This window comes from Callorhinus ursinus, unplaced genomic scaffold (genome assembly GCF_003265705.2).
Source record: "Callorhinus ursinus isolate GAN/ISIS: 27379988/994484 unplaced genomic scaffold, GSC_fseal_2.0 scaffold118, whole genome shotgun sequence".
In the NCBI taxonomy this organism is placed as follows: Eukaryota; Metazoa; Chordata; class Mammalia; order Carnivora; family Otariidae; genus Callorhinus; species Callorhinus ursinus.
Window position 1 is genome coordinate 351,155 of NW_027397180.1, and position 25,267 is coordinate 376,421.

General features: G+C 60.3%; 3 protein-coding genes and 1 long non-coding RNA gene across 19 annotated transcripts in view; 3 read left to right on the forward strand and 1 right to left on the reverse strand.

The window, feature by feature from the left end:
- The window catches only part of LMNTD2 (lamin tail domain containing 2), a 4,968-nt gene extending 361 nt beyond the window's left edge, over nucleotides 1–4,607 (reverse strand). For 2 of the 10 annotated variants that reach the window (XM_073889826.1, XM_073889825.1), the window contains exons 1-14: nucleotides 4,030–4,262; nucleotides 3,799–3,951; nucleotides 3,302–3,389; nucleotides 3,012–3,167; nucleotides 2,671–2,742; nucleotides 2,502–2,590; nucleotides 1,724–2,175; nucleotides 1,557–1,636; nucleotides 1,380–1,468; nucleotides 1,076–1,265; nucleotides 872–991; nucleotides 586–782; nucleotides 178–293; nucleotides 36–88 (exon numbers count right to left, since the gene is read on the reverse strand). In XM_073889826.1, the coding sequence (XP_073745927.1) occupies nucleotides 36–88; nucleotides 178–293; nucleotides 586–782; nucleotides 872–991; nucleotides 1,076–1,265; nucleotides 1,380–1,468; nucleotides 1,557–1,636; nucleotides 1,724–2,175; nucleotides 2,502–2,590; nucleotides 2,671–2,742; nucleotides 3,012–3,167; nucleotides 3,302–3,389; nucleotides 3,799–3,951; nucleotides 4,030–4,262 (2,088 nt within the window). Of the gene's footprint in view, nucleotides 1–35; nucleotides 294–585; nucleotides 783–871; nucleotides 1,266–1,379; nucleotides 1,492–1,556; nucleotides 1,637–1,723; nucleotides 2,176–2,501; nucleotides 2,591–2,670; nucleotides 2,743–3,011; nucleotides 3,168–3,301; nucleotides 3,390–3,798; nucleotides 3,952–4,029; nucleotides 4,263–4,493 lie in introns of those variants that run through there. The other 8 variants (XM_073889827.1, XM_073889828.1, XM_073889821.1 and 5 more) reach the window with 7 other exon arrangements.
- Nucleotides 125–4,161, forward strand: LOC141371894 (uncharacterized). 2 transcript variants are annotated; one of them, XR_012377198.1, is made up of 5 exons: nucleotides 125–234; nucleotides 664–1,651; nucleotides 2,361–2,608; nucleotides 3,338–3,427; nucleotides 4,035–4,161. It is a non-coding gene; the product is annotated as an uncharacterized lncRNA (long non-coding RNA). The 2 variants fall into 2 exon arrangements; XR_012377197.1 differs by lacking the exon at nucleotides 125–234 and adding an exon at nucleotides 3,055–3,188 and having other exon boundaries at nucleotides 1,542–1,651.
- Nucleotides 4,608–6,038: 1,431 nt separating the features above from the next.
- Nucleotides 6,039–8,894, forward strand: RASSF7 (Ras association domain family member 7). Of its 2 annotated transcripts, XM_025862074.2 has the most exons (6): nucleotides 6,039–6,189; nucleotides 6,864–6,989; nucleotides 7,175–7,887; nucleotides 8,027–8,155; nucleotides 8,232–8,313; nucleotides 8,397–8,894. In XM_025862074.2, the coding sequence occupies exons 1-6, from the start codon at nucleotides 6,075–6,077 to the stop codon at nucleotides 8,426–8,428; spliced, it is 1,197 nt and encodes a 398-aa protein (XP_025717859.2). In that variant the 5' UTR covers nucleotides 6,039–6,074; the 3' UTR covers nucleotides 8,429–8,894. The 2 variants fall into 2 exon arrangements, with proteins under 2 accessions (XP_025717859.2, XP_073745943.1); XM_073889842.1 differs by having other exon boundaries at nucleotides 8,232–8,894.
- Nucleotides 8,895–16,768: 7,874 nt separating this feature from the next.
- PHRF1 (PHD and ring finger domains 1) overlaps nucleotides 16,769–25,267 on the forward strand; it is a 29,347-nt gene continuing 20,848 nt past the window's right edge. For 3 of the 5 annotated variants that reach the window (XM_025862080.2, XM_073889818.1, XM_073889820.1), the window contains exons 1-3: nucleotides 16,769–16,876; nucleotides 20,845–20,960; nucleotides 21,386–21,487. In XM_025862080.2, the coding sequence (XP_025717865.2) occupies nucleotides 20,867–20,960; nucleotides 21,386–21,487 (196 nt within the window). In that variant the 5' untranslated portion in view covers nucleotides 16,769–16,876; nucleotides 20,845–20,866. The remainder of the gene's footprint in view (nucleotides 16,877–20,844; nucleotides 20,961–21,385; nucleotides 21,488–25,267) is intronic. The other 2 variants (XM_073889817.1, XM_073889819.1) reach the window with 1 other exon arrangement.

Below are 25,267 nucleotides of genomic sequence, written 5' to 3' on the forward strand. Positions count from 1 at the left end.
AAGGGGCGCGGGACAGCCCGCGCGCGCACACTCACCCGGACCCTGTGCTCCTTCCTAGCCTGGCAGTCCTCGAGGCACAGCCCAGCCTCTGCGGGGAACAATGACGCGATCCGTCAGGCCAGCCTCCCACCTCCCTGGCGGGCTGCCCACCCTCCCTCCGCGTCCCCGCGCGCTCACCGGGGATGGCGGGCAGGAGCTCCGGCGCAAGGGTCTCGGCGGCCTCCGACGGCGCTGGTACCTCCCGTGGGCGGAAGATCTTGCTGGTGCTCAGCCGGGGGAAGAGGACCCGTGTCCTGGTGGGGCGAGGGGGTCGTGAGATCCGGATCCCGCCCGCGGGAAGGGCAGTCCTGGAGAGGAAGGGGCCTGGGGAGGCAGGGGGCCTGGGGGTGGTCTTGAATTACTGCGGGGCGAGCCTGGAGAGGACGGGACCTGCGGAGGTGGGTGGTGACCCTGGTCAGGAACCAGCTTGGGGAGCGGCCCCAGAGGGGACTGGACCTGAGGTAGGGGAATGGTCCTTAGCAGGAAGTCTGGGGAGACGGTTTTTGCAAGGGTGGGGCCTGGGACCAAGGGACCCGCAGTGCCCACCCGGGCCTCCGACGTCTGGCCCGGGCTTCCCGCACCCTGCCCGCGTGGAAGTGTTGAGGCCCAGGCTTCTGCTCGCAGGTGTCAGCCCCATGCCCAGCCTCTGAGAGCAAGAAGCGGTCTATGGACAAATCGGTGTTGTCGGCGAAGATCCTCGAGGTGGGGGACACGCAGTGGGGGGCCTGATGCTTGCTCAGGACCTGCGGGGCCAGCCGGGAGGGGCACAGCGGTCACCCCCATCCCGTGGGGCTCAATCCCCACCCCACCTCCAGCTGGGAAACACACTGACCTCGCCCTTGGGGTTCAGGAGGAGAGTCACACATCCCCGGCTGGAGCAGAAGTGCACGGGCTCCTGGCCCAAGGAAGAGGGCAGCTGCTTCTTGGTGCTGCGGGGCCCCTCGCCCCAAACCTGGTGGACATCAATGGGGCAGTGGGTGAGGAGCGGTGGGGGCCTGAGCCAGGGCCACGGGGGCTGGCAGGGAGCGGGGCGCACCGTGACGTGGTGCCGCGGCGCCAGCAGCGTGCCCAGCGGGAAGCGATACATGCACACAGGGAAGTCGTGCAGGTGCTGCTGCAGCATCAGGCCACCCAGGTCCGCAGTCTCCTCCAGCGACTGGTTGAGGACGCGCACAAACCTCTCCCTGCCGTTAACAGCCACGATCTTCAGGCAGGAACCCGTTGGGCTGGGGTGAGGAGCAGGGAGAGTAGGGGCACTGTGCAGAGAGGCGTGGGCACCCCTCCGCTGTGCCCCAGTCAAGACCCACTCCTGCTGTGACCCTACCGGGTCACCCCCTCACCTCCAATGGCGCTCGGAATGTGGGTGCTCTGGATCTGCACAGGACTCCTTCATCAGGACAGTCTTGCCAGGCTGGTCCTGGTGGGCTTTCTGGAGATCCAGAGAAAGGAGACCTGTTGGAAGGGGTACTTCCATATGGAGCATCCACTGTGGACATCTCATGGGAGGCCCGACCGACCTGCAGCACCCTGAGGGTGCACTTGGGAGAGGAACAGCTCCCGGGGTCAGATCCAGAGCAGGAGGGCTGGACCCTGGAGGCTGAGGGAAGCAGAGGTGTAACTCCAAGTACGGGCCTGGGGGGGCAGGGGGGTACTGGAGCCAGAGTGCCAAGACAGCAGCACTTACCATCCAAGACCACCCTAACCCCTAGGGATGGGACTGGAGCGGCCTTGCTCTGGGCAGTTGTGAAGACCGAGCTGTTGGGGGACATGGTGTTTAGGGCTTTGGGCAGAGATCCCAGCCTTGCGGGGGGGGTAACTGGGGAGGCCCGCTCCACTCCACCTTCAGGCTGTGTCTGCGTTGCCCTGCTGAGGCTCCTCGAGCGTGCCTCTGTCAGCTCAGAAGAATTGTGGCCTGGCGTGCCGGGTGGGTGTCCTGTCACCTTCTGCATGCGGTAATGCTCAGCCAGCTGGCCACTGCTGGAGTCAGAGTCCGCGCCCCCCGAGCTGCTAGTGCCCACGAACGGCAGGGAACCCCACTCGACACTCTTGAGATGCTGTTCCATGTGCTGTCTGTGCAGCTCCGAGCCCCACTCGCCCAACAGTGGGGACTGTGGGGGTGGCAGGGGTCGCGGGTGCCTGTGGGCCACAGTCTACTGATCTGTTCGCTGCTGCCGGCTTTGGCTTCTAGACTCTAGCCTTGTGCCCATGTAGCCTCCCCAAGGTGGGTGGGGCACCCCGGGACCCAGCCTAGGGAAGAGGCTCCTGGAAGGACCATGGGGGCTCAGGAGCCCTTTCCCTTCACTGTGAACCTCGTCCTACAGATGGGAGAACTGACCTTCGAAGGTGTAAGTTACTTGTCCAGAGACATTAAAGGTAGAACTTGGACTCTGGCCCACATATGCCAAGGCACGCTCTCCCCCCTGCCCTGCACCCCTGGAGGATTGCCAGACCAGCAAAGTTACTTTTGGTCTGAGCTGGACTCGATGTTGATGAAGAGGTTGGGATACCGCTGGGCAATGCTGTTCCAGTCCACATCCTCCAGCCGGAAACCCTGGTCAGGAAGCAACAGGCATGTGGCCCTCCCCTCCCGCAGGGCTGCCAGCTGTGAAAGCACATGGGGGCCTTGCTTACCTCCCCAGTGGAGGGACCCTGTTCACTCTCAGAGAGGTCACTGAAGTCCATGAGGGTTTCTGCAGTTACCACCTGCACAGGGGGAGTGGAGGCCAGTGGGCAGGGGCTGGGGGATAGAGCCTCTCTCCTTTGACCTCACCAGCACCTGAGGCACACACTTGCTCTGCGTCCACTGGGCAGAACCAGAGGGTTCCTCCCTGCCCCGTGGCTTCCCAGGCAGGCCAGCCCCCCTCCCCCGAGCAAAAGCACCTGAAGGAGAGACACTGGCTACCCAGGGGATGTCCAAAGAGGGTTGGGGAGGGGAACACGGGAGGCAGGAAGGTGGGCCGAGGGGGGCTTACCTCCACACTGCCGGTGGAAGATCGTAATATGCGACCCACCCAGGAGGAGCGGGCCAGCTGCAGGAGGCAGGATTTCTGGAAGGCCTGCAGCTCAGCCTCCAGCTGCTGCATTGTGGTCACGGTCTGCAGCAGACGTTCCTCCAGCTGGGACTTCTCCTGCTCCAGGAGGGTGCACAGGTGGGCAAGGTCTTCTCCAGGTGCCGACCCCCAAGGCCAACCCCTACCTGGCCCCTGATCCTCACCCCAGCCTGGGTCCCCTGCCCAACTCCTTGATCCCACCTGCCCCTCACCAGCTGGGCCTGTTCCTTCTGTTCTTTCAACTCCAGAGTCAGCTTTTGGACCTGGTTCTGCAGGAACTTTTCCCGATTGCGTGCGCTCCTGGGGGAAGGGGCAATCTCAGCAGCCCCTACCTCGAGGTCAGTAACCAAGGAAGGGAGAAGGAGGGGCCCCTCTTCACTGACATTGGGGGCCCAAGGGCACAGAGTTCCAGGGGCTAGGCCAGGTCTGGCTCTGAGAAGTCTGGGTTGTAGGTGGGGTCTAGGTTCAGTGACTAAAAATGTGTTCAGAGTTAGGATCTGGGTACGTTCACAATATATTCACTTTTTCAGGGTTAGGGTAGAGGGTCAGGGTCCAGGTAAGGCTTAGGGCTAGAGGCAAAGGTCAGAGTAAGAATCAAGTTGGAGTGTCAGTCAGGACCAGTGGTTGGGCATGGGGTCAGACAAAACCCAGGAGTTCTGGCCAGGACAGAGGCTGGGTTGAGCTGGGGGACTAGCGCTTGGCTGCTCACCTCTCGGGTGGAAGTCCAGCCACCTCGTGCAGGACGTGGCAATGCCGGGCATCCCGGTGGTTCTGGATGGCCCACCGCAGGGCCTGGATCTCTAGTCTCCGCTGACCCCACAGCAGCTGCAGGGTTCGAGGGTCCAGGGACTCAGGGGCCAACCTGCAATGCCAGCGATCAGGCCCTGCCCTCTGGCTGACCAGGCCCAAGTGGCTGACCACCCCTCCCTCCCTTCCTTACTGCAGGTTAACAGAGAAGACCACCCGTGGAGAGCTGGGCTTGGTGTCCTGTGGGCATGTGGGAGCCACTGGTTCTTGGGGTGTGCCAGCTGGAGGCTCCAGGTGGCCATTGACTGGCTCTTGGTCCACCAGGGATAAGGAAGCCTCTTTCTCGGCTCCTTCAGCCTCTTGGCAAGACTCAGGGACCATTCTCGATGTTCCTAGGGGAGCTGAAAGGGACAGTGTGGCTGTCATTCTTGTGTCCTATGTGTGGATGCCCCGGTGGGGCTCTCCTTACGTGGCCGAGCGTGTGCCTATGCCTGACAGCCCTAGACAGTACCACACCAAAGAGGTCTGTGTGTGTGTACACGCGTGTGTGTGCATGCACCCCACAGGACACTAGACTGCTGGTCACATGTGTGCCCACATCTGTGTGTTTCTGACCAGGACAAGGCAGCAGGTCACCCCCCACAAGCAACATGTCACCTGAGTGCGCATTTCCTGTTGTCATCCCCCTGTCACCCTTGCCTTCTAGGACCTGAGGTCCTGTCCCTCAACCTAAAGCAAGGGTCCACAGAGGGACTGGTCCTTTGCCTGTGACCCAGGCAAAGGCCCTGTGACCCAGACCCAGGGCCTTACCCCCAACACTCACCTGAGGCCTGAAATCCAAGCAGGCCTAGGGAAAGAAAGGCTCTAGAGTGTTGCCATGGATACCAGCACTCAGAAGGGGAGGGGCTGTTTGTTACCAGGAGCTTCCAGGGAAACCCCAGACCAGGGCCTGAGTGAGCCTTGGGCCCACCCCCTGACCCAGCCTGAAGGAGAAACTCTGAAAGGCTGGGTTGTTGACCAGCAGGCCTTAGCAGGCCCAGGGGACAACAGGGTGACCAGCAGGGCCTGCCATGGTCACACACTCAGTCTGCCGCCCCCAACCAACCTTGAGGAGGCTCCCACGGTCCCTCCCCAGCCTAACTGCGGCAGGTATTGGAGACTGCCCTGTGTATGGGGGCTTACTGGACTCTACCCAGCAGTGAGCCCCTTCTGAGTGCTTCCACAGCATCTTTGCACTCAGAGGCTGATGCCGGCCTACCTAACCCCGAGTCAGAAGCCTCTCTTTCTCCAGTTCATCTCCACCACCTTGGGGAGCCGTGGGGACACTCTCCTAACTATGACAACAGTTCCCTCTGCCCCAGAACAAAAATGAGGCACCAGACCTGACACACAGACCAATGCCCTCCAGCCTTCACCCACCCACCTCACTTTTTGTAGGACTTCCTGTGCCGGGGAGGATACAGGCAGGCAGCAGGACCCCCCATGGCTCATTGTGAGGAGGCAGAGCAGGCTCTGAAAGCCTGGTCCACAGACAGCACTGAGGCTCTGAGGGACCCTGGCTGCTGAGCTGGCTCGGGTTCTGCCAGGCACAGGGTGCCCGCGTGTGTCCACAACTCGAGGAGACCCTGGGCCCCACTGGGGGCAGGGAGGGGTGGGGGAAAAGAGCCCAGGGTCATTGTCTTGCTTTGTCCCCAGCAACCTCAGGGCAGCCTTCTCCCCCACCAGGACGGTCAGCCTGGCTGCAGCCAGAGAGCACGCCGCTCTCCCGCGGGGGGCTCCCAGCTCCCGACCCCTGTGCGTCCTGACGACGGGCCCTGAGAGAGCCGGGTCGGTGGGACCCTGGCCTTGGCGGGCCGCGTCTGCCCCTCTGGGTGCACAGGCTACGGGGTCCCAGGCCGGTGCCCCCACCCTAAGCACCGGCCTTATTGGACTGGGGGCGCTTCTGAGGAAGTCGGCCCGGGAGCGGAGCCAGACACCTGTCTCACGCGCTGCCAGCCGGCCGAGGACGCGCTTCCGCGTAGTTCGCGGTCTTCAGGCGTGCGTGGACGAGGCTCAGCCCGCCCCTCCGCGCCGCCGAGCTCCGCCCACACCTGGGCGCCGCCGGGGGCGGGGCGGGCGGGGAGCCAATGGGAAGGGCGGGGCACAGGAGGGACAGCCAATGGGCGTTGGCTCAGGGCGGGCGGGCGACCCTGGGAGCCAATAGGGAGGCGCGGGGCGGGGCGCTCGGGCTGCGGGCCAATGGAGTGGCGAGCCGGGGCTCGCCCGCTGCGCTGGAGGCGGCAGGTTGCGGCGGCACCCGGCGCCGGGAAGCAGCCGGTTCGAGTCTGCATCCCGGAGGCCAGCGAGCGCCCAGGTGAGCCGCGCAGGGCCCCAGGTCCTCCTGCGTGCGGGCCGCTGCCTCGGACGGAAGCTCCGATGGAGGGGCGCGGGCTGGGCCGTCGTGGGGGCCGCGCCGCACCTGCAGCGGCTCCGCAGCAGCGACGGCGGCCTGGGGGGCGAGCGCAGCGGCTGGCGGGAGAGAGAAGAGGGCTGCCCGCGCCGGCAAGGGCCGCCCGGGCGCGGTTCCGTGGCTCCGGAGGGCCGAGGTCTGAGTCGCGGGGGAGGGGGCGTTCCCATGGCAGCGGGAAGCAGTGTTTTCGTGAGGGCGCCCTTGGGCGCCTGAGGCCGGCGTCCCGTGGGAGGGGCAGTGCCTTTCGAGCCAGGTGACTGGGGAGGCAGGAAGTTCTGGGTCTGGTTAATGATTCGCCTTGCTCCGGGAGCGGGGCGGGGCAAGAGGAGGCTGGGAAGTCGGGGAGCTTCGAAGTGCTTCTGGAGGGCACAATGATTACCCATCGGGGGGCTGGTCTTGACTACCTTCACCCCAACAACGTATGGCCTACGTGTGGGGCTGAGCACAGGAGAGCAGGACTGGCTTGGGGAGGGGGCAGTAGCCCTGAACCACTTCTGGAGGTGAGGAGAGGAGGGGCCAGGCGGTGGTGGGGCCAGGCAGGGCCTGACCCTGTGGCCTTTGTCCTCCCTGCACGACAGGGATGCTCTCCGGGCTAGCAGCGATGGAGCTGAAGGTGTGGGTGGATGGCATACAGCGCGTGGTCTGTGGGGTCTCGGAGCAAACCACCTGTCAGGAAGTGGTCATAGCACTAGCCCAAGCAATAGGTGAGTCCTTTCAGGCACAGATGGCCCAACAGGTGCACCTGAGGTGGGGCCTGGCCCTCGGGCCCCTTCTCCCGTTGAGGGTGGGGCTGGCTGATGGTCCCTCTTGCCCTCCCCTAACTTCTCAAGCCAGGTGAATGGAGGCTGTTGGGGGGGGGCATAGGCTGACCTGTCTCCTCCTACCCCAGGCCAGACGGGCCGCTTTGTGCTCGTGCAGCGTCTCAGGGAAAAGGAACGGCAGCTGCTGCCCCAGGAGTGTCCAGTGGGTGCCCAGGCTACCTGTGGACAGTTTGCCAGTGATGTCCAGTTTGTCCTGAGGCGGACAGGGCCCAGCCTCGCTGGGAGGCCTTCCTCAGACAGCTGCCCACCTCCTGAGCGCTGCCCAGTCCGAGCCAGCGTCCCCCCAAAGCCACGGCCAGCCCTGGGCCACGAGCAGCGCCAAGCACTGACCTTCAACCTGGGGTGCCCTGGGCTGGTCACCAGCCCTGCGCTGCCTGAACCTGTGGCCCCTGTAGCACCAATCCCAGGCTCCTGTGCAGACCTGCAGGGCCTGGAGCGAAGAGTGCGGAGGAACGCAGTGGAGCTGGGTCAAGAGGCCTTCTGGGAGCAGGAGCTGCGGCGGGAGCAGGCACGGGAGCGTGAGGGGCAGGCGCGCCTGCAAGCCCTGAGCGCAGCCACTGCCGAGCATGCTGCCCGGCTGCAGGCCCTGGATGCCCAGGCCCGTGCCCTGGAGGCTGAACTACATCTGGCCTCTGAGGCCCCTGGGCCCCCCTCACCCACAGCATCTGCAACTGAACGCTTGCGCCAGGACCTGGCTGCCCAGGAACGGCAGAGCGCAGAGGTACAAGGCAGCCTGGCCCTGGTGAGCAGGGCCCTGGAGGCCGCCGAGCATGCCCTGCAGGTAAGCCCACAGGCCCCCGAGCCCCTGCTGATGTCCCCAGTGTGAGCAGATTTGGGGGTTGGTCTCAGGGTCAGACTAGGGAGAGCATGAGGCCATGGAGCCCTATGGCTGTGTCCCCTGAGGGCTCCCTGTGCCCCAGGCCCAAGCCCAGGAACTTGAGGAACTGAACCGGGAGCTCCGTCAGTGTAACCTGCAGCAGTTCATCCAGCAGACGGGGGCTGCACTGCCACCACCCCCGCCGCCAGACAGGGGCCCCCTCAGCACACAGGTCAGAGTGGTTCTGGAGGGAGGCCAGGTGGGTGGGAGGCCTGGCCCAGCTCCAAGCTGACCTACTCTCCCTATAGGATCTTCTGCCTCCAGCCGGAGAAGAGCCCCTCACAAGAACCCCTCAGAATTCTGCTCTAGTGTCTAGCCTGAGCCCAGAGAGTATGTCGTGTCTTCCCCACTTTGGGTGGGACAGGGTCTTCCTGGGGCCTCCGCAGGCCCCTCAGCCTGTGCCCTCCCCACAGTTGCCCCAATGAGGCAGAACTCCTGGAGGTAGCAGCTCTTGCCCCATAATGGACGTCCACTGCCAGCCCAGCCCTGGGCTCCAATGACACGAGCGAGGGCAGCCAAGGCCAGCCCGACCTGGACAACAGGAGATTGGTGGTCGCAGAGGATTCATTCCCCCATACAGTGGGAAGCCCTGGTGCCCTGGGCCTGAGACAGAACACCTCAGAGCCCTGGGGTTTCCGCTGTGGGGGGCAGGGGGAGGCTGAGGACACTTGCCCTAGCTCTTGCCAAGTCTGCCAACCCCCCTGGAGAAGCAGGGGGCGGGACCAGCTCAGAATTTGCTACGCCCAAAGGCCATGGCTCCTTATTGGGGTTGGGAGATGTGTGGACACTGCTCAGCCTGTGGGTGTGTGCTTGCATGTGGGAGATATCCTTCCTTGAGCCTGCATGCACACACAGGCATGCCGCCTCCCTTACCCCAACCCTAAAACCTCAATAAACTGCCCATAATGGCTTGAGTGTGTCCTGAGGCTGTACTGGACAGGGTCTGTGGGACCTAAAACTTGAGACCAGCCAGTGTCACTGGGGAGTACCCCAAGCTACCTGGGGCTGGCCACAACCAGGGCTCTTGAGAAGGGGGGGAGGGGTCTCCCGGGGACCAGTGGTCAGTTGGGCCCAAAGCTGGGGCTTGTAGGGCCTCACATTTCCAGCTGCTGCACCCAGGGGCTCTCCTTGGCAGCCTCAGCCTGGGTTGAGAGTTGGACAGTGTGGGGCCTTATCAGCCTCAGCCCTGGTCTGAGTGCCCTCCTCTGGCCTACTCCTCACCAGTAGCAGGAATTGCCACCCCATTGGGATGGCTCCTGGACATGCCATACCTGCCTATCAGGTTTACTGAGAGCTTGTGGGGGCAGGTCCCGACTCCTGGTCGGCCAGGACCAAGGAACTTCACCCAGAAGAGCTGTGTAGGCCCCATGAGGGTGTGCTGCCCAGCCTTCCAACAGGCCCCCTCTGCTTCCCAGGTGGGTTGTGAAGGTTCTGCTCTGTGCCTGCAGCCTCAAAATGAGGGCAGAGTGATGTCCAAATCACGGCCCTGGTCCTGATCAGGCTGCAGGTCCCACCTGTGAGCACTGTGGCTGCGATGGTCAGAACCCAGGGGCTCGGTGCAACCATGGATATTAGGGAACAGGAAATGGAGGCATCCTAGATGATAGGGGTCTTTGTGCTGAGTTTGGGGTCAGCAACTTTGGGATGGACTCCGCCTTCTGGAGTGGCCCCTGAGCTGGGCCTGGTGTTCTCCACTTCTTTTGGGGCCGACCATAGGGGACATGAAGTCCTGAGTACAAGGAGCAAGGAAGCCACCAAGAGGCAACACCATCAAGAGCAGCTTGTTGGGGGGGGGGGGGCAACCAGGATACTTCCTGCCCAAGATGGAACAGGACTGGGAGCGACGACTGGACAGGCCAGGCAGCAGCAGGGGACTTCTGACCCAGGCTCCTGACTCCAAAGCCCCCAGCTCTACCCAGCTCCTACCTACGCTCCCACCTGAGCCCACTGTCTACCTCACAGCAGCCCATTCCAGACACGGCCGAGTGCACAGTCACATGGGGTATAGCCTGGAATGCAAATACTGATCGTGTTGTGCCCTGGATGGGAGGGCTGGAGCTATAGGCAGTTACCACCAGGTCCAAGGGGCCTGCTCTCCCCACCCACAGCCCTCACCTGTGCTCAGGTGGGTTGGATGTACCTCTGGGCACCTGCCCCGAGCCCCAGCACAGGGTCATCTCCCAAGCTGAGCACACCGGCCAGCACAGGGCAAAGCCAGGTGCTAGCTGGGAACTAGCCCACACCCTCCCGGTGTCATGTGCTTTCCCACCCCCCAAAGGGAAGCAGTTCTGATGCTAGCGCAGCTCACACACCCCTGGTCTCCTTTTTGTTTTCAGGGAACACCAGTTCCTTCTGAGACCTCGCCAGGGGACCTGTCCCTGGTCTGCTACTGGCTGAGAAAGCTGATGACCCCTCTTTTCTACCTGGGAAGGGTCCTCAGGTAGCCGCTGTGCTCTAGGGTGGGGAAGGGGGCAGAACCTTCCTCCTCTGTGGCTGTTCCAGGTGGACAAAATCCCATATCCCCCAAAAGTGGCCACAAGTGCCTCAAATCAGTAAGGAAACGTTGGAGTTGCTGAAAAGTTTACTTTGGAGCTTTAAGCTGCACTTTGAAAACAATGATGTGAGCTATGCTGAGCTAAGGAGAGGCCCAGCTCCCCCCCCCAAAACACACACATCCACGCCATGGCAGGGCAGGACCAAGCCAGGTCAGGCCAGTTGCCCCGGCAGGGTGAGACAGGACCCTGCTTGATGTAACTGCAGAGGCAGCCTTCATCACTGTCTCTGTAGGGCCAGGCTGCATTGGGGGATGGCACTGGAGCTCCTCCTGACCTCCGAGTTCTGCTCACCCCCAGTGCAAAGGTACTCTTGTGGGTTGGCTGAGAACACTGGGGGTCACCCACAGCAAGTCATTGCCCTGTGGCAGCCAATCAGCTCCACTGGTTCTCAACCCTAAGGCCACCCACAACCTCGCTGTCTCCTGCAGAACCTGCCTGCCAAGCCTACTGGGTGTGACCCTCAGTACACCACAGTGACCTTTAGGACAGGCTTTCTCCAAACGGGAGTCCAAGTCCATGTAAGGCCACAGCTAAGGCTGCCTCTCCCTGACGCTGTGCTGACAACTGCAGACCCAGCTCCAGCCATCAACCCCCACTGTCTGGGAGAGGGCCTGTTGCAGACATCCTGGCCCCTGCATGCCTGGAGGCTGCTCCAGGCGTGCTCCCCGACCAGCAGATTTTCAGAGTGGATTGGAAACCCCCAGCAGAGAAGCAGGCCCTGCAGACAGGCTGGGGGCTCTACTAGGTGCCCCCACTTCTGGGAGGGCATGTCGCTGGGCACCACAAGTGGGTCCTTGGCATTGACTCCTTTAGTGGCCTTAGCTTAAGTGGCAGAAATGTACAGAAAAGCCAAATCCGTCACCATCTTCCTTAAGAAAGTTTCCAGAGGTGGTCCTTAAGAGACAGGTAGTAGGGGCTCCGATCCTGAGGGCCAAGGGTCTGACCACGACACCCGTGCCTGCCCAGGGCTGCCCTCGGCTTGGAAACGTTCAGAAGACCATCCCAGCAACTCTGCACATCCTGGCACCTGAGACACACAAGGAAAAGAAAAGTTCCCTCCAAGGGCGCATTTGGCCCAACCTGAGCCCCCTCTTGTGGAGGGCTGTGAAGCCCCACGATGTTTCCCCTTCCTCCCCACCGCCCCGGCTGAGCGCCGACAGGCAGACCCGGTCCACAGGGGCGCCCTCGCCTCTCCCCGCCTTGTTGCTCGCCCTCCCACCTGGTCTGGCTGTTCCCTGCCCGACACAGCAGGGTCACAGAGGGGCCGGGGCGGTCGCGCTGCCCAGGGACAGATCAGCCGCTGTCACACGCACAGTGGGTCCGGAGCAGCGCAGTGTGCGGTGGGCAGTGGCTGCCCTGCGCCTGGAGGCCACCGGGTGGACGGAGGGGCCGTCCCCCACCCCCGACCCCTCCTTCCCCTCCAACTTGTGCGTCCGAGCCCCACCGCACCAGCCCGGCCCGAGCCCCCGCCCGCCGGTCTGGGACCCCTCGCGCGTAACCTGCAGCCGCGACGCGGGGCCGTCGCCGGCTCTCAGCCCAAATTCGGCGGCGGCCGCTGGCCCCTGGCGCCCCCGACCGGCCCCCGACCGGCCCGCGCCCCACGCCCCGCGCCCGGCCCGTATGCAAATATGCGGGTCTCGTAGCCAATGGCCAGCTGGGCCGGGCCCGCCCTGCGGCGCCCCAGCCAGTGGGCGCGAGGTGGGAGCGGGTCGCCACGCCCACCGCCGCGCGGCCCCTCGCGGGCGCGGCAGGCGCGTTCCTTTCCGCACGTCGGCCTCGGGGCGGGGCCGCCACCTGCCGGGCGGGGCCTGCGGGCGCCGCGCTGGGCCGTGCGGGGCGTCTCCCCCGCCGGCCGGGGCGGGTGGTACGGCCCGAGGCGCTCCCCCGCCCTCGCGGCGGGTCGGCAGCTCCCGGGAACGCGCGGGGCTGGGGTGCACGTAGCCCTGCCGCACCCTCGGGACGCCCGTGGGGCCCGCGTTGCCCGCGGCCCCCGCGGAGCGCTGTGGCTGGCGGGCGGGGGATCCGCGGTGCCCCGGTGGGATCCGTCTCCTTGGAAGGCTCGGAGTCCGAGTCCGGAGGGGACACGGCGCGGGGCGCAGGGCCATCGGTGCTTTGCCCCATCCTGTCTGGGCTTTGAAAAAGTATAAAGCATGAGAACAGACTGTTTCGGACCTGGAGTTACCGACTCCTGGGTGGTGCCCCAAGGTGGCAGCCAAGGGAGATTTGGCCCTGGCCCCCTTCCCTTCACACTCCCCTCCCCGCCTCCATGGCCAAAGGGGACCCCTGAGGCAGAATCAGGGGACATGCGGACCCCTAATGAGGTAGAGAGATGCTTGCTCCCCTTTTGTTCCCGACACAGGAGTCCTCATAAGCCCTCTGTGCCCCTCCAAGTAAGCCAGAGCTCCCCGCTTTCCCTCACCTCACTCAGTCTCACGCAGCTGCCTCAGACCCTGGCCCTCCCTAGAGGACCCTACTCATCTGGTTCCAAGGAGCTTTGAAGGAGCCCTCCACTCTTCACTGCCCAGGGGCTGTAGCCCTCAGCCTCAGCCACCCTGGTCCCTGGTGGTTCTCCTGTGGCCCCCCTCCTGGCCTCTACACCACCTGTTCCTGGTTCTCCCTCCATTGACTTCCCTGCATCCCAAGTGTGCAGAGGCTGGAGCCCAGCAGGTGCCACAACCCCAGCACAGACCCTGCTGCACCCTTCCCATCAGCATGGTCACTTCATTTCTTCCTTCAAAACCATTGCCTAAGTGGCTAAGTGCTGAGACTCCAGGGAGGCCTGGGACATCAGGAGCCTGAATCCTGCAGATAGAAATTCAAGGCAGGATGTTGTGGGTGTGGCCACCCACGGGTGGGGAAAGAGCACAGAGCAGCAAGGAGCTGGCTCAGTTCTACTGGCAGTCAGAAGTGGAGGGGTCAGCAAAGCCTGGATAATGTGATGTGGAAGGAATCCCTAGGAATCCGCAGGATCCCTGAGGAGGCCCACACCTTCAGGACAGGATAGAGGTTTGGAGGAAAGAAGTCTGGGGTTTGGGGACATGGAGAAGCCAAGAGTCAGGGTGACTGAGTTCCTGCCTTGCCATGACTGGTATGCCTTCCAGCTGTCCCCCAGTCCTGCTGGTTCCAAATGCACCCCTTATCACCCTCTGTAGTGGGTTGAATAGTGTCCCCTCAAAAAGATGTCTGTATCCTAGCACCTAGACCCTGTGAATGTTACCTTACTTGGAAAAGGGGCCTTTGCAGCTATAATTAAGGGTCTTGAGATAAAATCATCCTGGTTTACCTGGGTGGGCCCTAAATTCAATAACAAATGTACTTATAAGAGACAGATGAGAGATACAGACACATGGGAAGGCCATGTAAAGACAGAGGCGAAGATTGGGGTGATGTGGCCACAAGCCAAGGAAGCCTGGAGCACCAGAAACCAGAAGAGGCAAGAAAGGATTTCCTACAGATTTCCCAGGGAGCACAGCTGCCTTGGATTTCAGCATTTATAATTTCTGGGACTGTGAGAGAATCATCTGTTGTTTTAAGCTACCCAGTCTGTGGTCATTGGTTAAGGCAAGCCCGGGTCACTAATAGGCCTGCATTCCTAAGTCAGGGAACACAGCTGTACCTGTCTCCTCCCCCTCCTCCCCCCCCCCCCCCCCCCGCTCCGGCCCTGTGTTTGTGTGCAGGCCTGACGGCAGGGGAAAGGGCTGGCCTGGGCTGGACAGAACCAAGGTAGCTCCCAGTCATGCTCCACCCTCCTGTACAGGAGAGAAGAGTGCATTTCATGTATGTTCCTGCCTGTGCTCTGGGTGGGGGTGGAGCAGAACAGGGTGCAGGAGCACACACCCCAAACCCAGCAAGGGATACAGAGTGCAGGTCTATAAGGGGCATGAGGCAGGGTACACATGTTGTGTCCTTGCTTGGAACTAGCATGTGAGAGGTGGCAGGTGGGTGGCTAGTCAGTGTGCACTGGAGGTGACAGTACTGATGGGGGGTATATACAGAAGGTGACCACATGCATGTGGGAGGGCATCAATAGGTGAGAGGTTTGTTATGTGCCTGTGCTCTCGAGGTACCACCTATGTTCAATATGGGCCCAGACCAATGGCTCTGGGCAGTTCCTGGGAGCACAGCTCACATCTGAGCACAGGTTGAAATGGCTGGGTAGGTTGTGCACTGCCCAAGGATGCCTGCTGAGTAAGTATTTTTCTATAACTCATGTGGGTGCATGTGTTTATTATGACAATTTTCCAGGAGCCCCAGGAACAGCGGCAGATGAAGGTAGGAAGGGCTGCCCCCTCTCCAAGGGAACTCCAAGTTGGCTATAAGCTGGCTGTCCAACTCCTTCATAGCAGCATCAGCAGGGTACCCCTCTACCCCACGTGGGAACCTCTGCTGGGTAGTATCGTTCTATCCAATGGTCTTCAGCAGGTAGGCATGTGTGTCTAGAAGGGCCAGCACATGCCAAGCTCCACACTGAGAAGGAGAGGGAGGGGGAGGTGCTTGGTGCAGGGTAGTCACCATGCTGGACCCCACCCAAAGTGCTCTCCCAATACTCACCCATCCAGCCCTCAATCTCCGTTTTATGGGCAATGACACTGACACACACAGAGGTCAAGAAGCTGTCCCATGGTTACATGATTGATACACTGGGAGCCCAAGTGCCCAGGTTTAAGTACTTGGCCTGGAGGACACCCAAGAGGTACCGTGCTGCACCAGCCAACCCCCTCCAGACCCCACCCCTCTGGCCCATGGAGAGGAATTGCTCCAGAGTCTTCCATATCTCTGGTGCCATCCATTCTCCCTCTCTGCAAAGTCCTTTTCAGAGTGTGTAAACTAGCCATTATCTCTCTGGCAGTAAGCAGAAAAGACAACCCTCCCTCCGCTGGCTCCACTCTCCCTTCCTTTTGCAGCAGGGCCACTTGCAAGAGATGTTGGTGCGCTGGTTACTCTCCCACTCTCTTTAAACTCCCCGCGGCGCTCCCACCTCCAGCGCTGCTATTCTCAGGGTCACAGTGACCCCCACCTCACTCGACCCCGGGCCCTGCTTGATGGTCCTTCCTTCCCTGGCTTCCAGAAGCCCGTCTCCTGGTTCCCCTCCTGTTTACTTCACACATCCCTCAGCAAATCCCTTGTCTTCAGAATCTACCAGGAGTTTCTTGCTTTCCAAACCTGAGCTGCGCCCATCCGAGCCCAAGCCAGCCACGGTGGTTCCTGAACTGGGGATCCCCCTGTGTCTGCCCTCACTGCTCTAGTCTTTTCCCCACCTTGCCCCCCCCCCCCCCCCCCCTCGCGGAGCCTGCACGTGTCATCCTGCTCCAGATCCTCCCGTGCCCCTAGCGCCTCTGGCCACATCCCGCACTGGGCCCAGCCACCCCTGCTTGGCCTCCTTTCCGAGGTCCAGCGGCGGTTTCTCGGTGCTCTGCCCACGGCGGCCCCTCTGGCCCCCACCTCATTGCCAGGTCCATCCTCACCGCCTAACACTGGCCAGTCCTCCCAGGCTCCTGAGCCCCGGACCCTACCCTGCTTTATCTTTCATCATAGCGGGAGTCAGCTTTTCACACATCGCGCGGTGTGGTGGCCGACAGCGCTGGTGGTTTCCGGTGTCTGAACCATACGGGACGCGGGGCTAGGGTCTCCTCCCGCTGTGCCCAGCACCTGGAGGAGCGTGCCCACACAGGACTCCATCAGTGTTTGGTCCAGGAGCGACTGTAGGGCGCGAAGCTGCTCGTCCCCGGAGCGCCACGAGGCGAGCGACGAGCGCGCCGGGGGCTTGGGGCGTGCCCAACACCGGGGGGGGGGGGGGCCGGGCCACCGCGGGGGGGCGGGGCAGCAGGGTTGGGGCGTGCCCACGGCCAGGGGGCGGGGCCAGGCCTGAGGGCGGGGGCTCAGGTGTGCCGGACGGCCGCTTCCATTCGCCCTGGTCGGAGGGCCGGGGCTCGGACTGTACCAATTCCCGGCGGGGGAGGACTGACACGGAACGGCCCACTGGCGGGGGCCTAGACACCACAAGGTCTTCCAGACACTAGTATTCCTGGGCGGTGGGCCAGCATTAAGCAGTGTCTGCGAAGTCTCGAAGCCCCGGCCACGGCGAGCGGCGACTTCCGCCACTTCAGGCTCTTCTTCCCCACCCTGGTCCCAGTGGTTCCCGCCAACGGGCGGGGCGAGGCGGGAGGGCCCCGGAAGCCGGCTCCGTGCACTTCCGGGTCGGGGAGCGCGCGGCGGCGGCGGCGGCGGCGGCGGCGGCGGCGGCGGCAGCGGCGGCGGCGGCGGCGGCCTAGTTGAGGCTGGCGCTGGGGCGGCGCGGCGAGCGCCCGGGAGCGGCGGGAGGGACGCAAGGTTCTCGGGTACGTGCGGGGCCCGCGGCGGCCCCCGGGTCCCGACCGCGCCCCGGCGCGAGGGCCGTCCGCGAGCGCCGCGCGCTTTGTCTGCGGCCTGCCCCTCGGGGCGAGGCCTGCGTCGCGCTGGCCCCGGGCGGGCGGCGGGGAGCGCGGGCGGGCGGCGCGGAGGGCCCGCGCCCGGGCCGGGAGGCCCCTCGGGCCGCAGGCGGGCTTCTGCGGTGGCCGCCGCCTGTCCGCAGCCGCGGGGGGCCCACCCGCCTTGTCCCGTGGAATCGCCGCCCTCCGGCCCGCGCTGTTTCCCTCCCCGGCGCGAGCGAAGTCTGACCCTGTGCCGGCTCGTTTCCAGGGCCTGGTGGTCGCTGCAGCCAGCGGCTTCGTCCGCGCTGCGGCAGCCCGAGCGGTTCACGGGAGGCGCCCTGTTAGCTCACGTAGTCTTACAACAAGCCTCTGGAGTAGCTGCTGCCCTTCCTGCTCTGCGCGTGGACACACCGGGGGAGGGAGAGGCCGCGCGGCTCCCAGGGGCGCACGCTGCTGAGCGCAGGGCCTCCGGCTCTTGCCCCGCGTTCTTTCTGGCAGTGCTCGTGTTACACGTCGTGGGTTTAGGGGATTATGTACTGCTGTTGCCTCTACGGGAGCACGCGGTAATCTGCCAGGGAGCCTCATTCTGACCAGGGGTCTTGTGGTTAGGACCTGAGGCTAAGGTGAGGCCTCCCAGGACCGCGGGGAGGGTTTGTCTTCACAAGAATGTTGAGGCCGAACAACAGTGGCTGGCCCCTTCCGGTGTGTTCTGTGCCCCAGGCCAGCGGCAAGGCCCCCCCGGGGCGAGCCTGGCTTTGGGCCTCTCCGCAGCCCCCGGTATAGACTCTTGGTGTCCACGTCAGCCCTGCACAGACCTTATTGGGCCCACTTTTTCACTTCCATTGCAGTTTACAGTTTTCAGGTCTCCTTCATGGCAGACGTGGGGTAAAGAATGACAGTCCTGGCCGGGTATGGAATGCTGGACCTGGCATGCTTGCTCAGGGCCTGGCACAGGTGCCAGTTACCACCAGAAGTTCTTTGGCTTCCTTAGTAGCGGTTGGAACCATAGGTGCTTTGGGTCCTTGCATTTGAAGAAAGAGAAATTACTTCCTCTCAGCTCCCTAAATCTAGAGGTAGAGCAGGAGAGCCACAGAACACCACCACCGTTGCCTGTGGTCTGGAACATACCAGCAGAAGTAGGGATGGTGAGTGTGGCCAGGCATGTTGAGGGCTGCTGGCAGGGCCAGCAGAGTTAACACAGAGTTCTGACTGCAGTGTTGCTGACAGGGAAAGGGTTGCTAAGGGTCTCTAGTGGTGGCCTCGTCCTCAGTATTTGCACAGGTGTTTGCTCTGGAAAGTACTTTCAGAGGCTGTCTGGGTTCTTTGCCAGCAGTTAACTGTCGTGTGATGATGTCGGAACGGACGATGTTTAGCCTCATAGTTGACGCTCTCCTGCTGCCCTCACCAGCTGTGGTGGGACTTAACCCCACAGGCGCAGGGAGTTCAACGCCATTCCTGGCAAGCCCCTGTGTGCCAAACCCATTCATGGCCTTGTTGACCTCTTCCGACAGCCCTCGGAGATAGGCCCTGCCGGGTGGACCTGGGTCTTACTGCACCAGGGGCGAAGCCGGGGGCGGTTTGTTCTGACTTTTGACCTTGTGCTGTGTAACACATCATCAAGGTGAAAATTTGCACCTAGAAACTGCCCTCAGCTGTGCTCTGTCGTCTCTTGGGTGGCCTTGGGGTTACGTTTTCTTGTGTCTGAAGTGTTTCCTGGTAGGTTTATGAGTACAGTCGACCCTTGAACAACATGGGGATTAGAGGCGCTGACCCCTGTGCAGTGGATAGGATAATCCGTGTATAACTTTTGACTCCTCAAAGATTTTATTGCTGGGAGTGTACTGTTGAGTGGAAGCCTTACCGATAACATCAACAGTTGATGAACGCGTGCTTCTTCTAATAAAGTAAGCCAAAAGGAAAGATAAAATCATAAGGAAGGAAAACACATTTATAGTACTGTATTCAAAAAATTTGCACGTGCAAGTGGACCTGTGCAGTTCAAACCCATGTTTTTCAGGGGCCAACTTGAAAAAATTTATTTACCTTCCTATAGGGCAGGAAATGTGCTGCACTCTTTAGGGGCAGGGTAGGTAGGATGACTTTGTGAAGTCCAGTTGTGGGAACAGTGATGACAATGGCCAGAGAGTTCTAGGTCCTCTTCCCTGACCCCACAGGAGAGGTGTCATTCTCCTGGAAGGGCTGTGGCCCTGTCATGTCCTGGGGTCTGTATGCCTCCAGCAGGAGTCAGGCTAGGAATTGCAGGACACCTGGGTCCCTACTGTGTTGCTGAGTCACCAAGCAGTGAGGGTGCAGATCCTTAGTTGAGTGGGACCATGGCTCATTTTCTTAACCTTAGAACTCTAAATAGAAGAAAGGTGGTAGCTTTAGGAGGTGAATAATTCTACAAAACCTCCTCTTAGTATACTCTTTCCAGGTAGAAACAATATGAGGCAGTTGATAGTTTCATCAAATTCATATATCCTCACTATTTAGGAGACATCATCCTAGAATCTGGGGCTTTGTAAAGGAAGTTAGGCACTCCAAAATCTGAATCTGGCCTTAGCCCCACCAGGAGATTATTCTCTGGGAGCATCTGTACAAAGGTGGTGGTGGCCCCTCTGATTGCCATGTGAAGCTCTTGGTGGTGGCACACGGCCCATGGGGGAAGAAGCCTGCGTGTGGGATCCACGAAGAGAGCCTTACCGGGTCAAACCCTCCTTCCCCGGTTCTTGCTTTGCCCCTATGCCTTCTGGTCTTTTTTTTTTTTTAAGATTTTTATTTATTTATTTGACAGAGACAGACATAGCGAGAGCAGGAACACAAGCAGGGGGAGTGGGAGAGGGTTAGAAGCAGGCTTCCGGTAGAGCAGGGAGCCTGATGCAGGGCCCGATCCTAGGACCCTGGGATCATGACCTGAGCCGAAGGCAGATGCTCAGTAACTGAGCCACCCAGGCGCCCTGCCTTCTGGTCTTTGTGTGATGACCCCTTTCTTCTGACCTTGGAGAGTGGACTTGGCCCGAAGCACACTGTACCCCAGCGAGTGCGTTCTTTACTTACCCTGTCTTGGTGAGTTATGGAAGGACTGTCTGTGAGAAGTGTTTTCTCTGAGAGTCGCCTGGGAAATGAAGTGAGTAGCATTGTTGAGAAAGGAACCCTTATTTGGGGTCCAAAGTTGGAGGTCTGGCAAAGGAGGTAGATTGTGTTTTGCTCCATTTGTGAGGTCACCTGTCTAGGTCTGTGTTGTCCTCGCACAACAGAATAGGCAGGACGGGTGTCCCCACCTGGAAATCAGGAGCCCAAGAGCAGGTGGTGGTTGAGAGGTGAGCCCGACCTCTGCTTCCTGTGGGTGCATTTGGGGCGAGGGCAGGGCAGCCTCAGCTAACACGTGGCCTCCCAGTGGTGATCTGGTGGGTGGAGGGCAGGCTGGCCAACGTTGGCTGAGTGACATGGCAGGAGAGTGCAGGGAGAGGGTCCTGTTAGTCATCTAGGCTCCTCTGACACCTCCTGCCCCTCTACATTGAAATCCCCGCTTTGCCCCAGCTTGTGATAAGCCATTTCATTCGTGCTTAGTGTCAGGATTCCTCGGGAGTGTCAAGGTGTTGTAGGTGCCTGATTGAATGAAACGTCGCCAGAATGAAGCTAAATTAGGTTAATTATAAATTGAGATTTGACTTTGAATGTCGCTCTGTAGATGGGAATCAGTCTTTTCTCCTACGTATGCACAGCTTTGCGGTTCAAGTTGCTTTGTTTGTGTTCTGTCTTGTGGCTTGGCCTCCCTGTCCTGCGGATGGACACGTCACCAGGTCGTGCTGTGTGGAGAGTGACTCCTGCGCTTTCGGGAGGGGAGCATTGCATCCTGGGACAGTTGAGAACTTTTTGACTCTGGTTTATTTCAGGGCTGGTTACCAATGTCCAGTGATGGATGACGACAGCCTGGACGAGCTTGTGGACCGAAGCCCAGGGCCAGATGGACACCCACGACTCAGCCCGACGGCCCTGGCCAGCAGTGCTGGTGAGCCAGCCTCCTACCCCTTCCACCCAGAGGTGGGGGGGCAGGTGTTTGCGGCTTGCACCTCTCAGAGGCAGCAGGGCCACCTCATGTGCCGAGTCCCCTTTTGACAGTTTTCTGCGTGTGTCAATATTCAGCTTTTCATCTTTTTAAAAAAGTTATTCTTTGCTTTTAATTGTACAAGCAGTACGTGCGTTTATCTTACTGTTCAGCTGAGTAGTACAGGTGTACCTAGAGTGAAAGGATATGCTTTCCCTACTTCTGTTCCCCCCCGGCCCGACTTCTCTGTCCCCATCTGGGCAGCCGCTTATAGTCCCTTCGGCAGGTGCTTCTGAGCACGTCTGTGCCGCTGTGAGGCGGCCCTTGCTCTTGGCTGCCTTGGTTGTAACCCTTTCTCGGGGCCTGTGGCTCCACCTCTTTTGCTTCAGAAGGAAGCAGCGACGGTACCAGTGGGGGCTCTGAGGACGACCTGGGCAGCGAGCGCAGCTCTGGCACCGACGGCGAGGACGGGGACCTCGAGGACCAGTCCGGTAAGAATGCCGCTGCTTGAGTGGCCTCCTGCTCTTTGCTCTCGTCGCGACAGGGACCGCTGTTTATAAAACGTCGGTGGAGTTGATGCCTCAAGCACAGTGGCCAGCTGAGGGCTGTGAGGACTTGGGGAGAGGCTCCCCTGCCACCATGCTGCACCTTCCACTGGGGCAGTGGCTTACCTTTGTTTCAGAGTCCAGTTTGACAGCACAACTTCATTAAAGAGTAAAAGATCTAAGAATGTGGAGCAGCATGAACTGGGGTCTAACCAGGGTGAGCACGGCAGAGTGGATTTTCTGGCATAGTGAGTAGAGGGCTCTTGGTGACTCGTGCTTCTCACGTGCGTGCACACACGCGTGCGCATACCCACCCACCCCAAGTACGGGGCAGGTTTAGCATGAGCCACAGTTTGCTGTGGCCCGAGGTCACCTGGCCGGGACTCTGAACAGGCCGGGCTGGTGGAGCCCTTCATGGCTTCCTCTCATTCTTCTGACCAGAGCCCCGGAGAGAACTGGCAAGTGCAGGAAGTGACTTTATTAAGGAATTCCCAACACATTTACGCTGGTTGACATCTGTGCCCTTGAACTTCTGCACAGGGAGTGTTGCTGTAAGGGACTCTGGTTGGGCGCACGGCACCTCCTTCCCTGTCCCTTCTGTAGCTGCCCTGGCTGCTGCATGGCCTCCGAGGTCCCCAGGCTGGGCCATCCTGTCGGATTCCAGCTGCGGTCACCTTCCACAGAGGGAGGGCACACTTGGCCCTCTGCTGATAGGCTGCTGGACTTTGGAAGTTTGGCTCACAGCTGCTTTCCTTCTGGCATAGTTCTCAAGTCAGGAGAGGTATGGTCCTAAAGAATATACCATGGCCTGTGCATCACAGTGTCTCAGGCTCTTGTGGTTCCCAGTGTTAGAATGTTACAGAAAGGTAACAGTGTTCATGAAGGAACAGGACTACAATAGCATGAGCAGACTCGAGTTTGCAACTCTATGTGTATTGATGACATACTCGTCCACAGATTTTGAACCCTGTACACAGGGAAATGAAATTCTGTGCTGAGTTTGCAGGTCATGGGTATAGTTCTGCTTGTCCGCCACTGTTGAGATGGGGCCTTGGGCTTGCCTGCAGAAGACGTTGGTTCATCCCTCAAGCAAAGGTTTGAGGGCCTGCTGGGTGCCAGAGAATCTAGGTGGAGCCTGGAGGGAGTGCAGAAGCTGGGGTTCCTGCTGTTCCTGAGCTCACCACTTAGCAGCAAAGACGGTGGCATAAAGAAGCAGTTATGATGGCGGTAATAACATGGCAAGAGTGGGTGTGCAGGGGCCTCTCCAGAAGAGGGGTTCTGTGGACCTGGGGTGGTGAGGAGAAGCTTCCAGAGAGGCCCATCTGAGCCGTGATGTGAAGCACAGAGTGCTGCTATAAAGGGACATGCGGCACAGAGTGTCCAGGAGGGAGGGCGACACAGGTGCAGGGCCTGCAGGTGGGGAGGTGGTACAGGAAGGGAGGGTGCTGAGGCCCTGGTCGGCTGGCCTGTCAGCTTCACTGAATAACCTTTGTCTCTTCAGCACCAACCTTTGAAACATAAAAGGTGGCTGACTCTCCTCAGCAGGTGGGAAGTGTAGTCAGAACTAGAGAAGGGGGTCTCCTGAAAGGGCATTTCCTGTATCCCTGCAGACCTGGCCCTTCCCAGAGCAGCTTTCTACTTGTTGCTTTTCTTGCCCTAGTATTTATCCTTGAAAATTGATTGTGGTTTGTTGAGTTTACAACTTAAAGTGTTATCTCTTTAAGGGGCACTTCGGTGGCTCAGGTCCGTTGAGTGTCTGACTCTTGATTTTGGCTCAGGTCATGATCTCAGGGTCTTGAAATTGAGCCCCATGTCAGGCTCCACATTTAGCGGGGAGTCTGAGATTTTCTCTCTTCCTCTCCCTCCCTCTGCCCCTCCTCCTGCTTGCACACACGTGCATGCGGTCTCTCTCAAATAAATAAATCTTTAAAAATACACATTATTGGGACACCTGGGTGGCTTGGTTAAGCGTCTGCCTTCAGCTCAGGTCATGATCTCAGGGTCCTGGGATCAAGCCCCACATCGGGCTCCCTGCTCAGCGGGGAGTCTGCTGCTCCCCCTGTTTGTGCTCTTTTTCTGACAAATAAAATCTTTAAAAAATATATCTTTAAAAAAATACATTATCTGCTTAAGTCTTACCACGGAAACCGAGAACTTAGGCCTCTGATCTGTGGCCTCACCCCCAGCTCCCCAGGCCAAGCACACACTGCTCTGCAGGGAGTCACAGTGGCCTGCTCAGTGCAGCCCCAGGGCACCCCCATCTCGGCTGCAGCATGAGCCGTGCTCCTCTTGGGGACCGTGCACTCGTCTACCCTGGGGTTTTCAGGCCTGCTGCCAGGCCAGGCTGGTGCGCTCGGCTGCACCTTCTGCACCTTCTTCACTGTGATCCCTTACTGAGTCGGGACCATGGCCGGCAGCCCCTGAGAAGGGGTGAGCAGAGGTAGATGGCTCAGGGCCTCATGCACTTGCACAAGTCTTTACCGCTCCCATCATTGCCGGTCACCATCCCTCAGACTTCAGAGGCAGCGTTGGTGGTATAGTGGTGAGCATAGCTGCCTTCCTCAGACTTCAGAGGCATCACTCTGTGTGCCCAGGTGCTGCACAAGGGTCTCGTGGCCCTCAGATGGCCAATTCTTTTGCCTTTCGGAATTCCGTAAGAAGAATCTGATCACCTGGCCTCAACCTACTTCCGCTTACTTGGGTCTTAGCAAAGCGGGAAAGCTGAGAAAAGCCCATTCTCATGCAGCTTCTCACCTGCCCTTTTCCAAAATTTTTGCATGCCAATTTCATTAGGTTTTTCTTCTTGCTGTGTAACGAACTGTCACAGACCCAGCAGGTCAGAACAGTGTGCTCGTAATCTCAGTGTTTCCAGGGTCAGCAGTCCAGATGTGGATTGCTGGTCCTTTGCTCAGGTCTCACTCACTCACATCAGGGGTCATGGGGCCACGGTGCACATCTGAGGCTCAGGGTCCTCCTCCAAGGGCACTGCTTGTTGGCAGAATTCAGAGCCTTGAGGGAGTAGGGCTGAAATCCTGACTTCTGGCTGGCTGTCGGCCGGGGACTGTCCTCAGCTCCTAGAGGCTGCCCCCCTTGATCGGCAGTTCACGTCAGCTGCTCACTTGCTTCCACGCCTGCAGGCGCACATTGCTTTGACTTCTTTCTCTGCAACCATCCGGGGAAAACAGCTTTTAAAGGATGCACCTGATTAGGTTGAGCCAACAGGGAGTACTTCCCTTGGCCATGCAGCAGCAGCAGCAGGTTCGTAGGTGAGGCACTGGTTCTGTCCACCCTGGAAGGGATTGGATGGGGTGGTGTCCTGGGACTGTGTGAGGACCCTGCCTGCCACATCTCTGGTGCAAGTGAACTTGAGCCTCTAATGGCATTTGGGAGGGAGAGAAGACTGAATGTATACGTCGACTGCTATGTTGAGCTGAAAGCGTCTCCTTTTCTGCAGCTCAGGCCCCAGCCCCAGAACCTCTCAGAAATTGATCAGAACTATTATAGTTAGAAATCTATGGTCCCTACATCCCCCAAGAAAGAAAAACAGACCTGTAAGGAAAGTCTCACTTGGAGGCAGATGGTTTGTTAACACCATGTTTTGAGGAGGGTTTTGGGGGGTGTGCCACCCTCTGGAGGCCACTGTGCTGAGCAGGGGCAGTTGTCAGATGGGGGCGAGCCCCTGGGAGCTGCCCTGATGGTGAAGGTTCTGGTTCTGCACCAAGGCAG

What these genes read in the sequence shown, in the direction of transcription:
- RASSF7 (XM_073889842.1), top strand. Translation starts at nt 6,075, where the DNA reads ATGGAGTGGCGAGCCGGGGCTCGCCCGCTGCGCTGGAGGCGGCAGGTT. An exon ending in CCGCCGAGCATGCCCTGCAG is followed by an intron (nt 7,888 to 8,026) that starts GTAAGCCCACAG and finishes CCTGTGCCCCAG; the next exon opens with GCCCAAGCCCAGGAACTTGA. An exon ending in GGGGCCCCCTCAGCACACAG is followed by an intron (nt 8,156 to 8,231) that starts GTCAGAGTGGTT and finishes CTCTCCCTATAG; the next exon opens with GATCTTCTGCCTCCAGCCGG.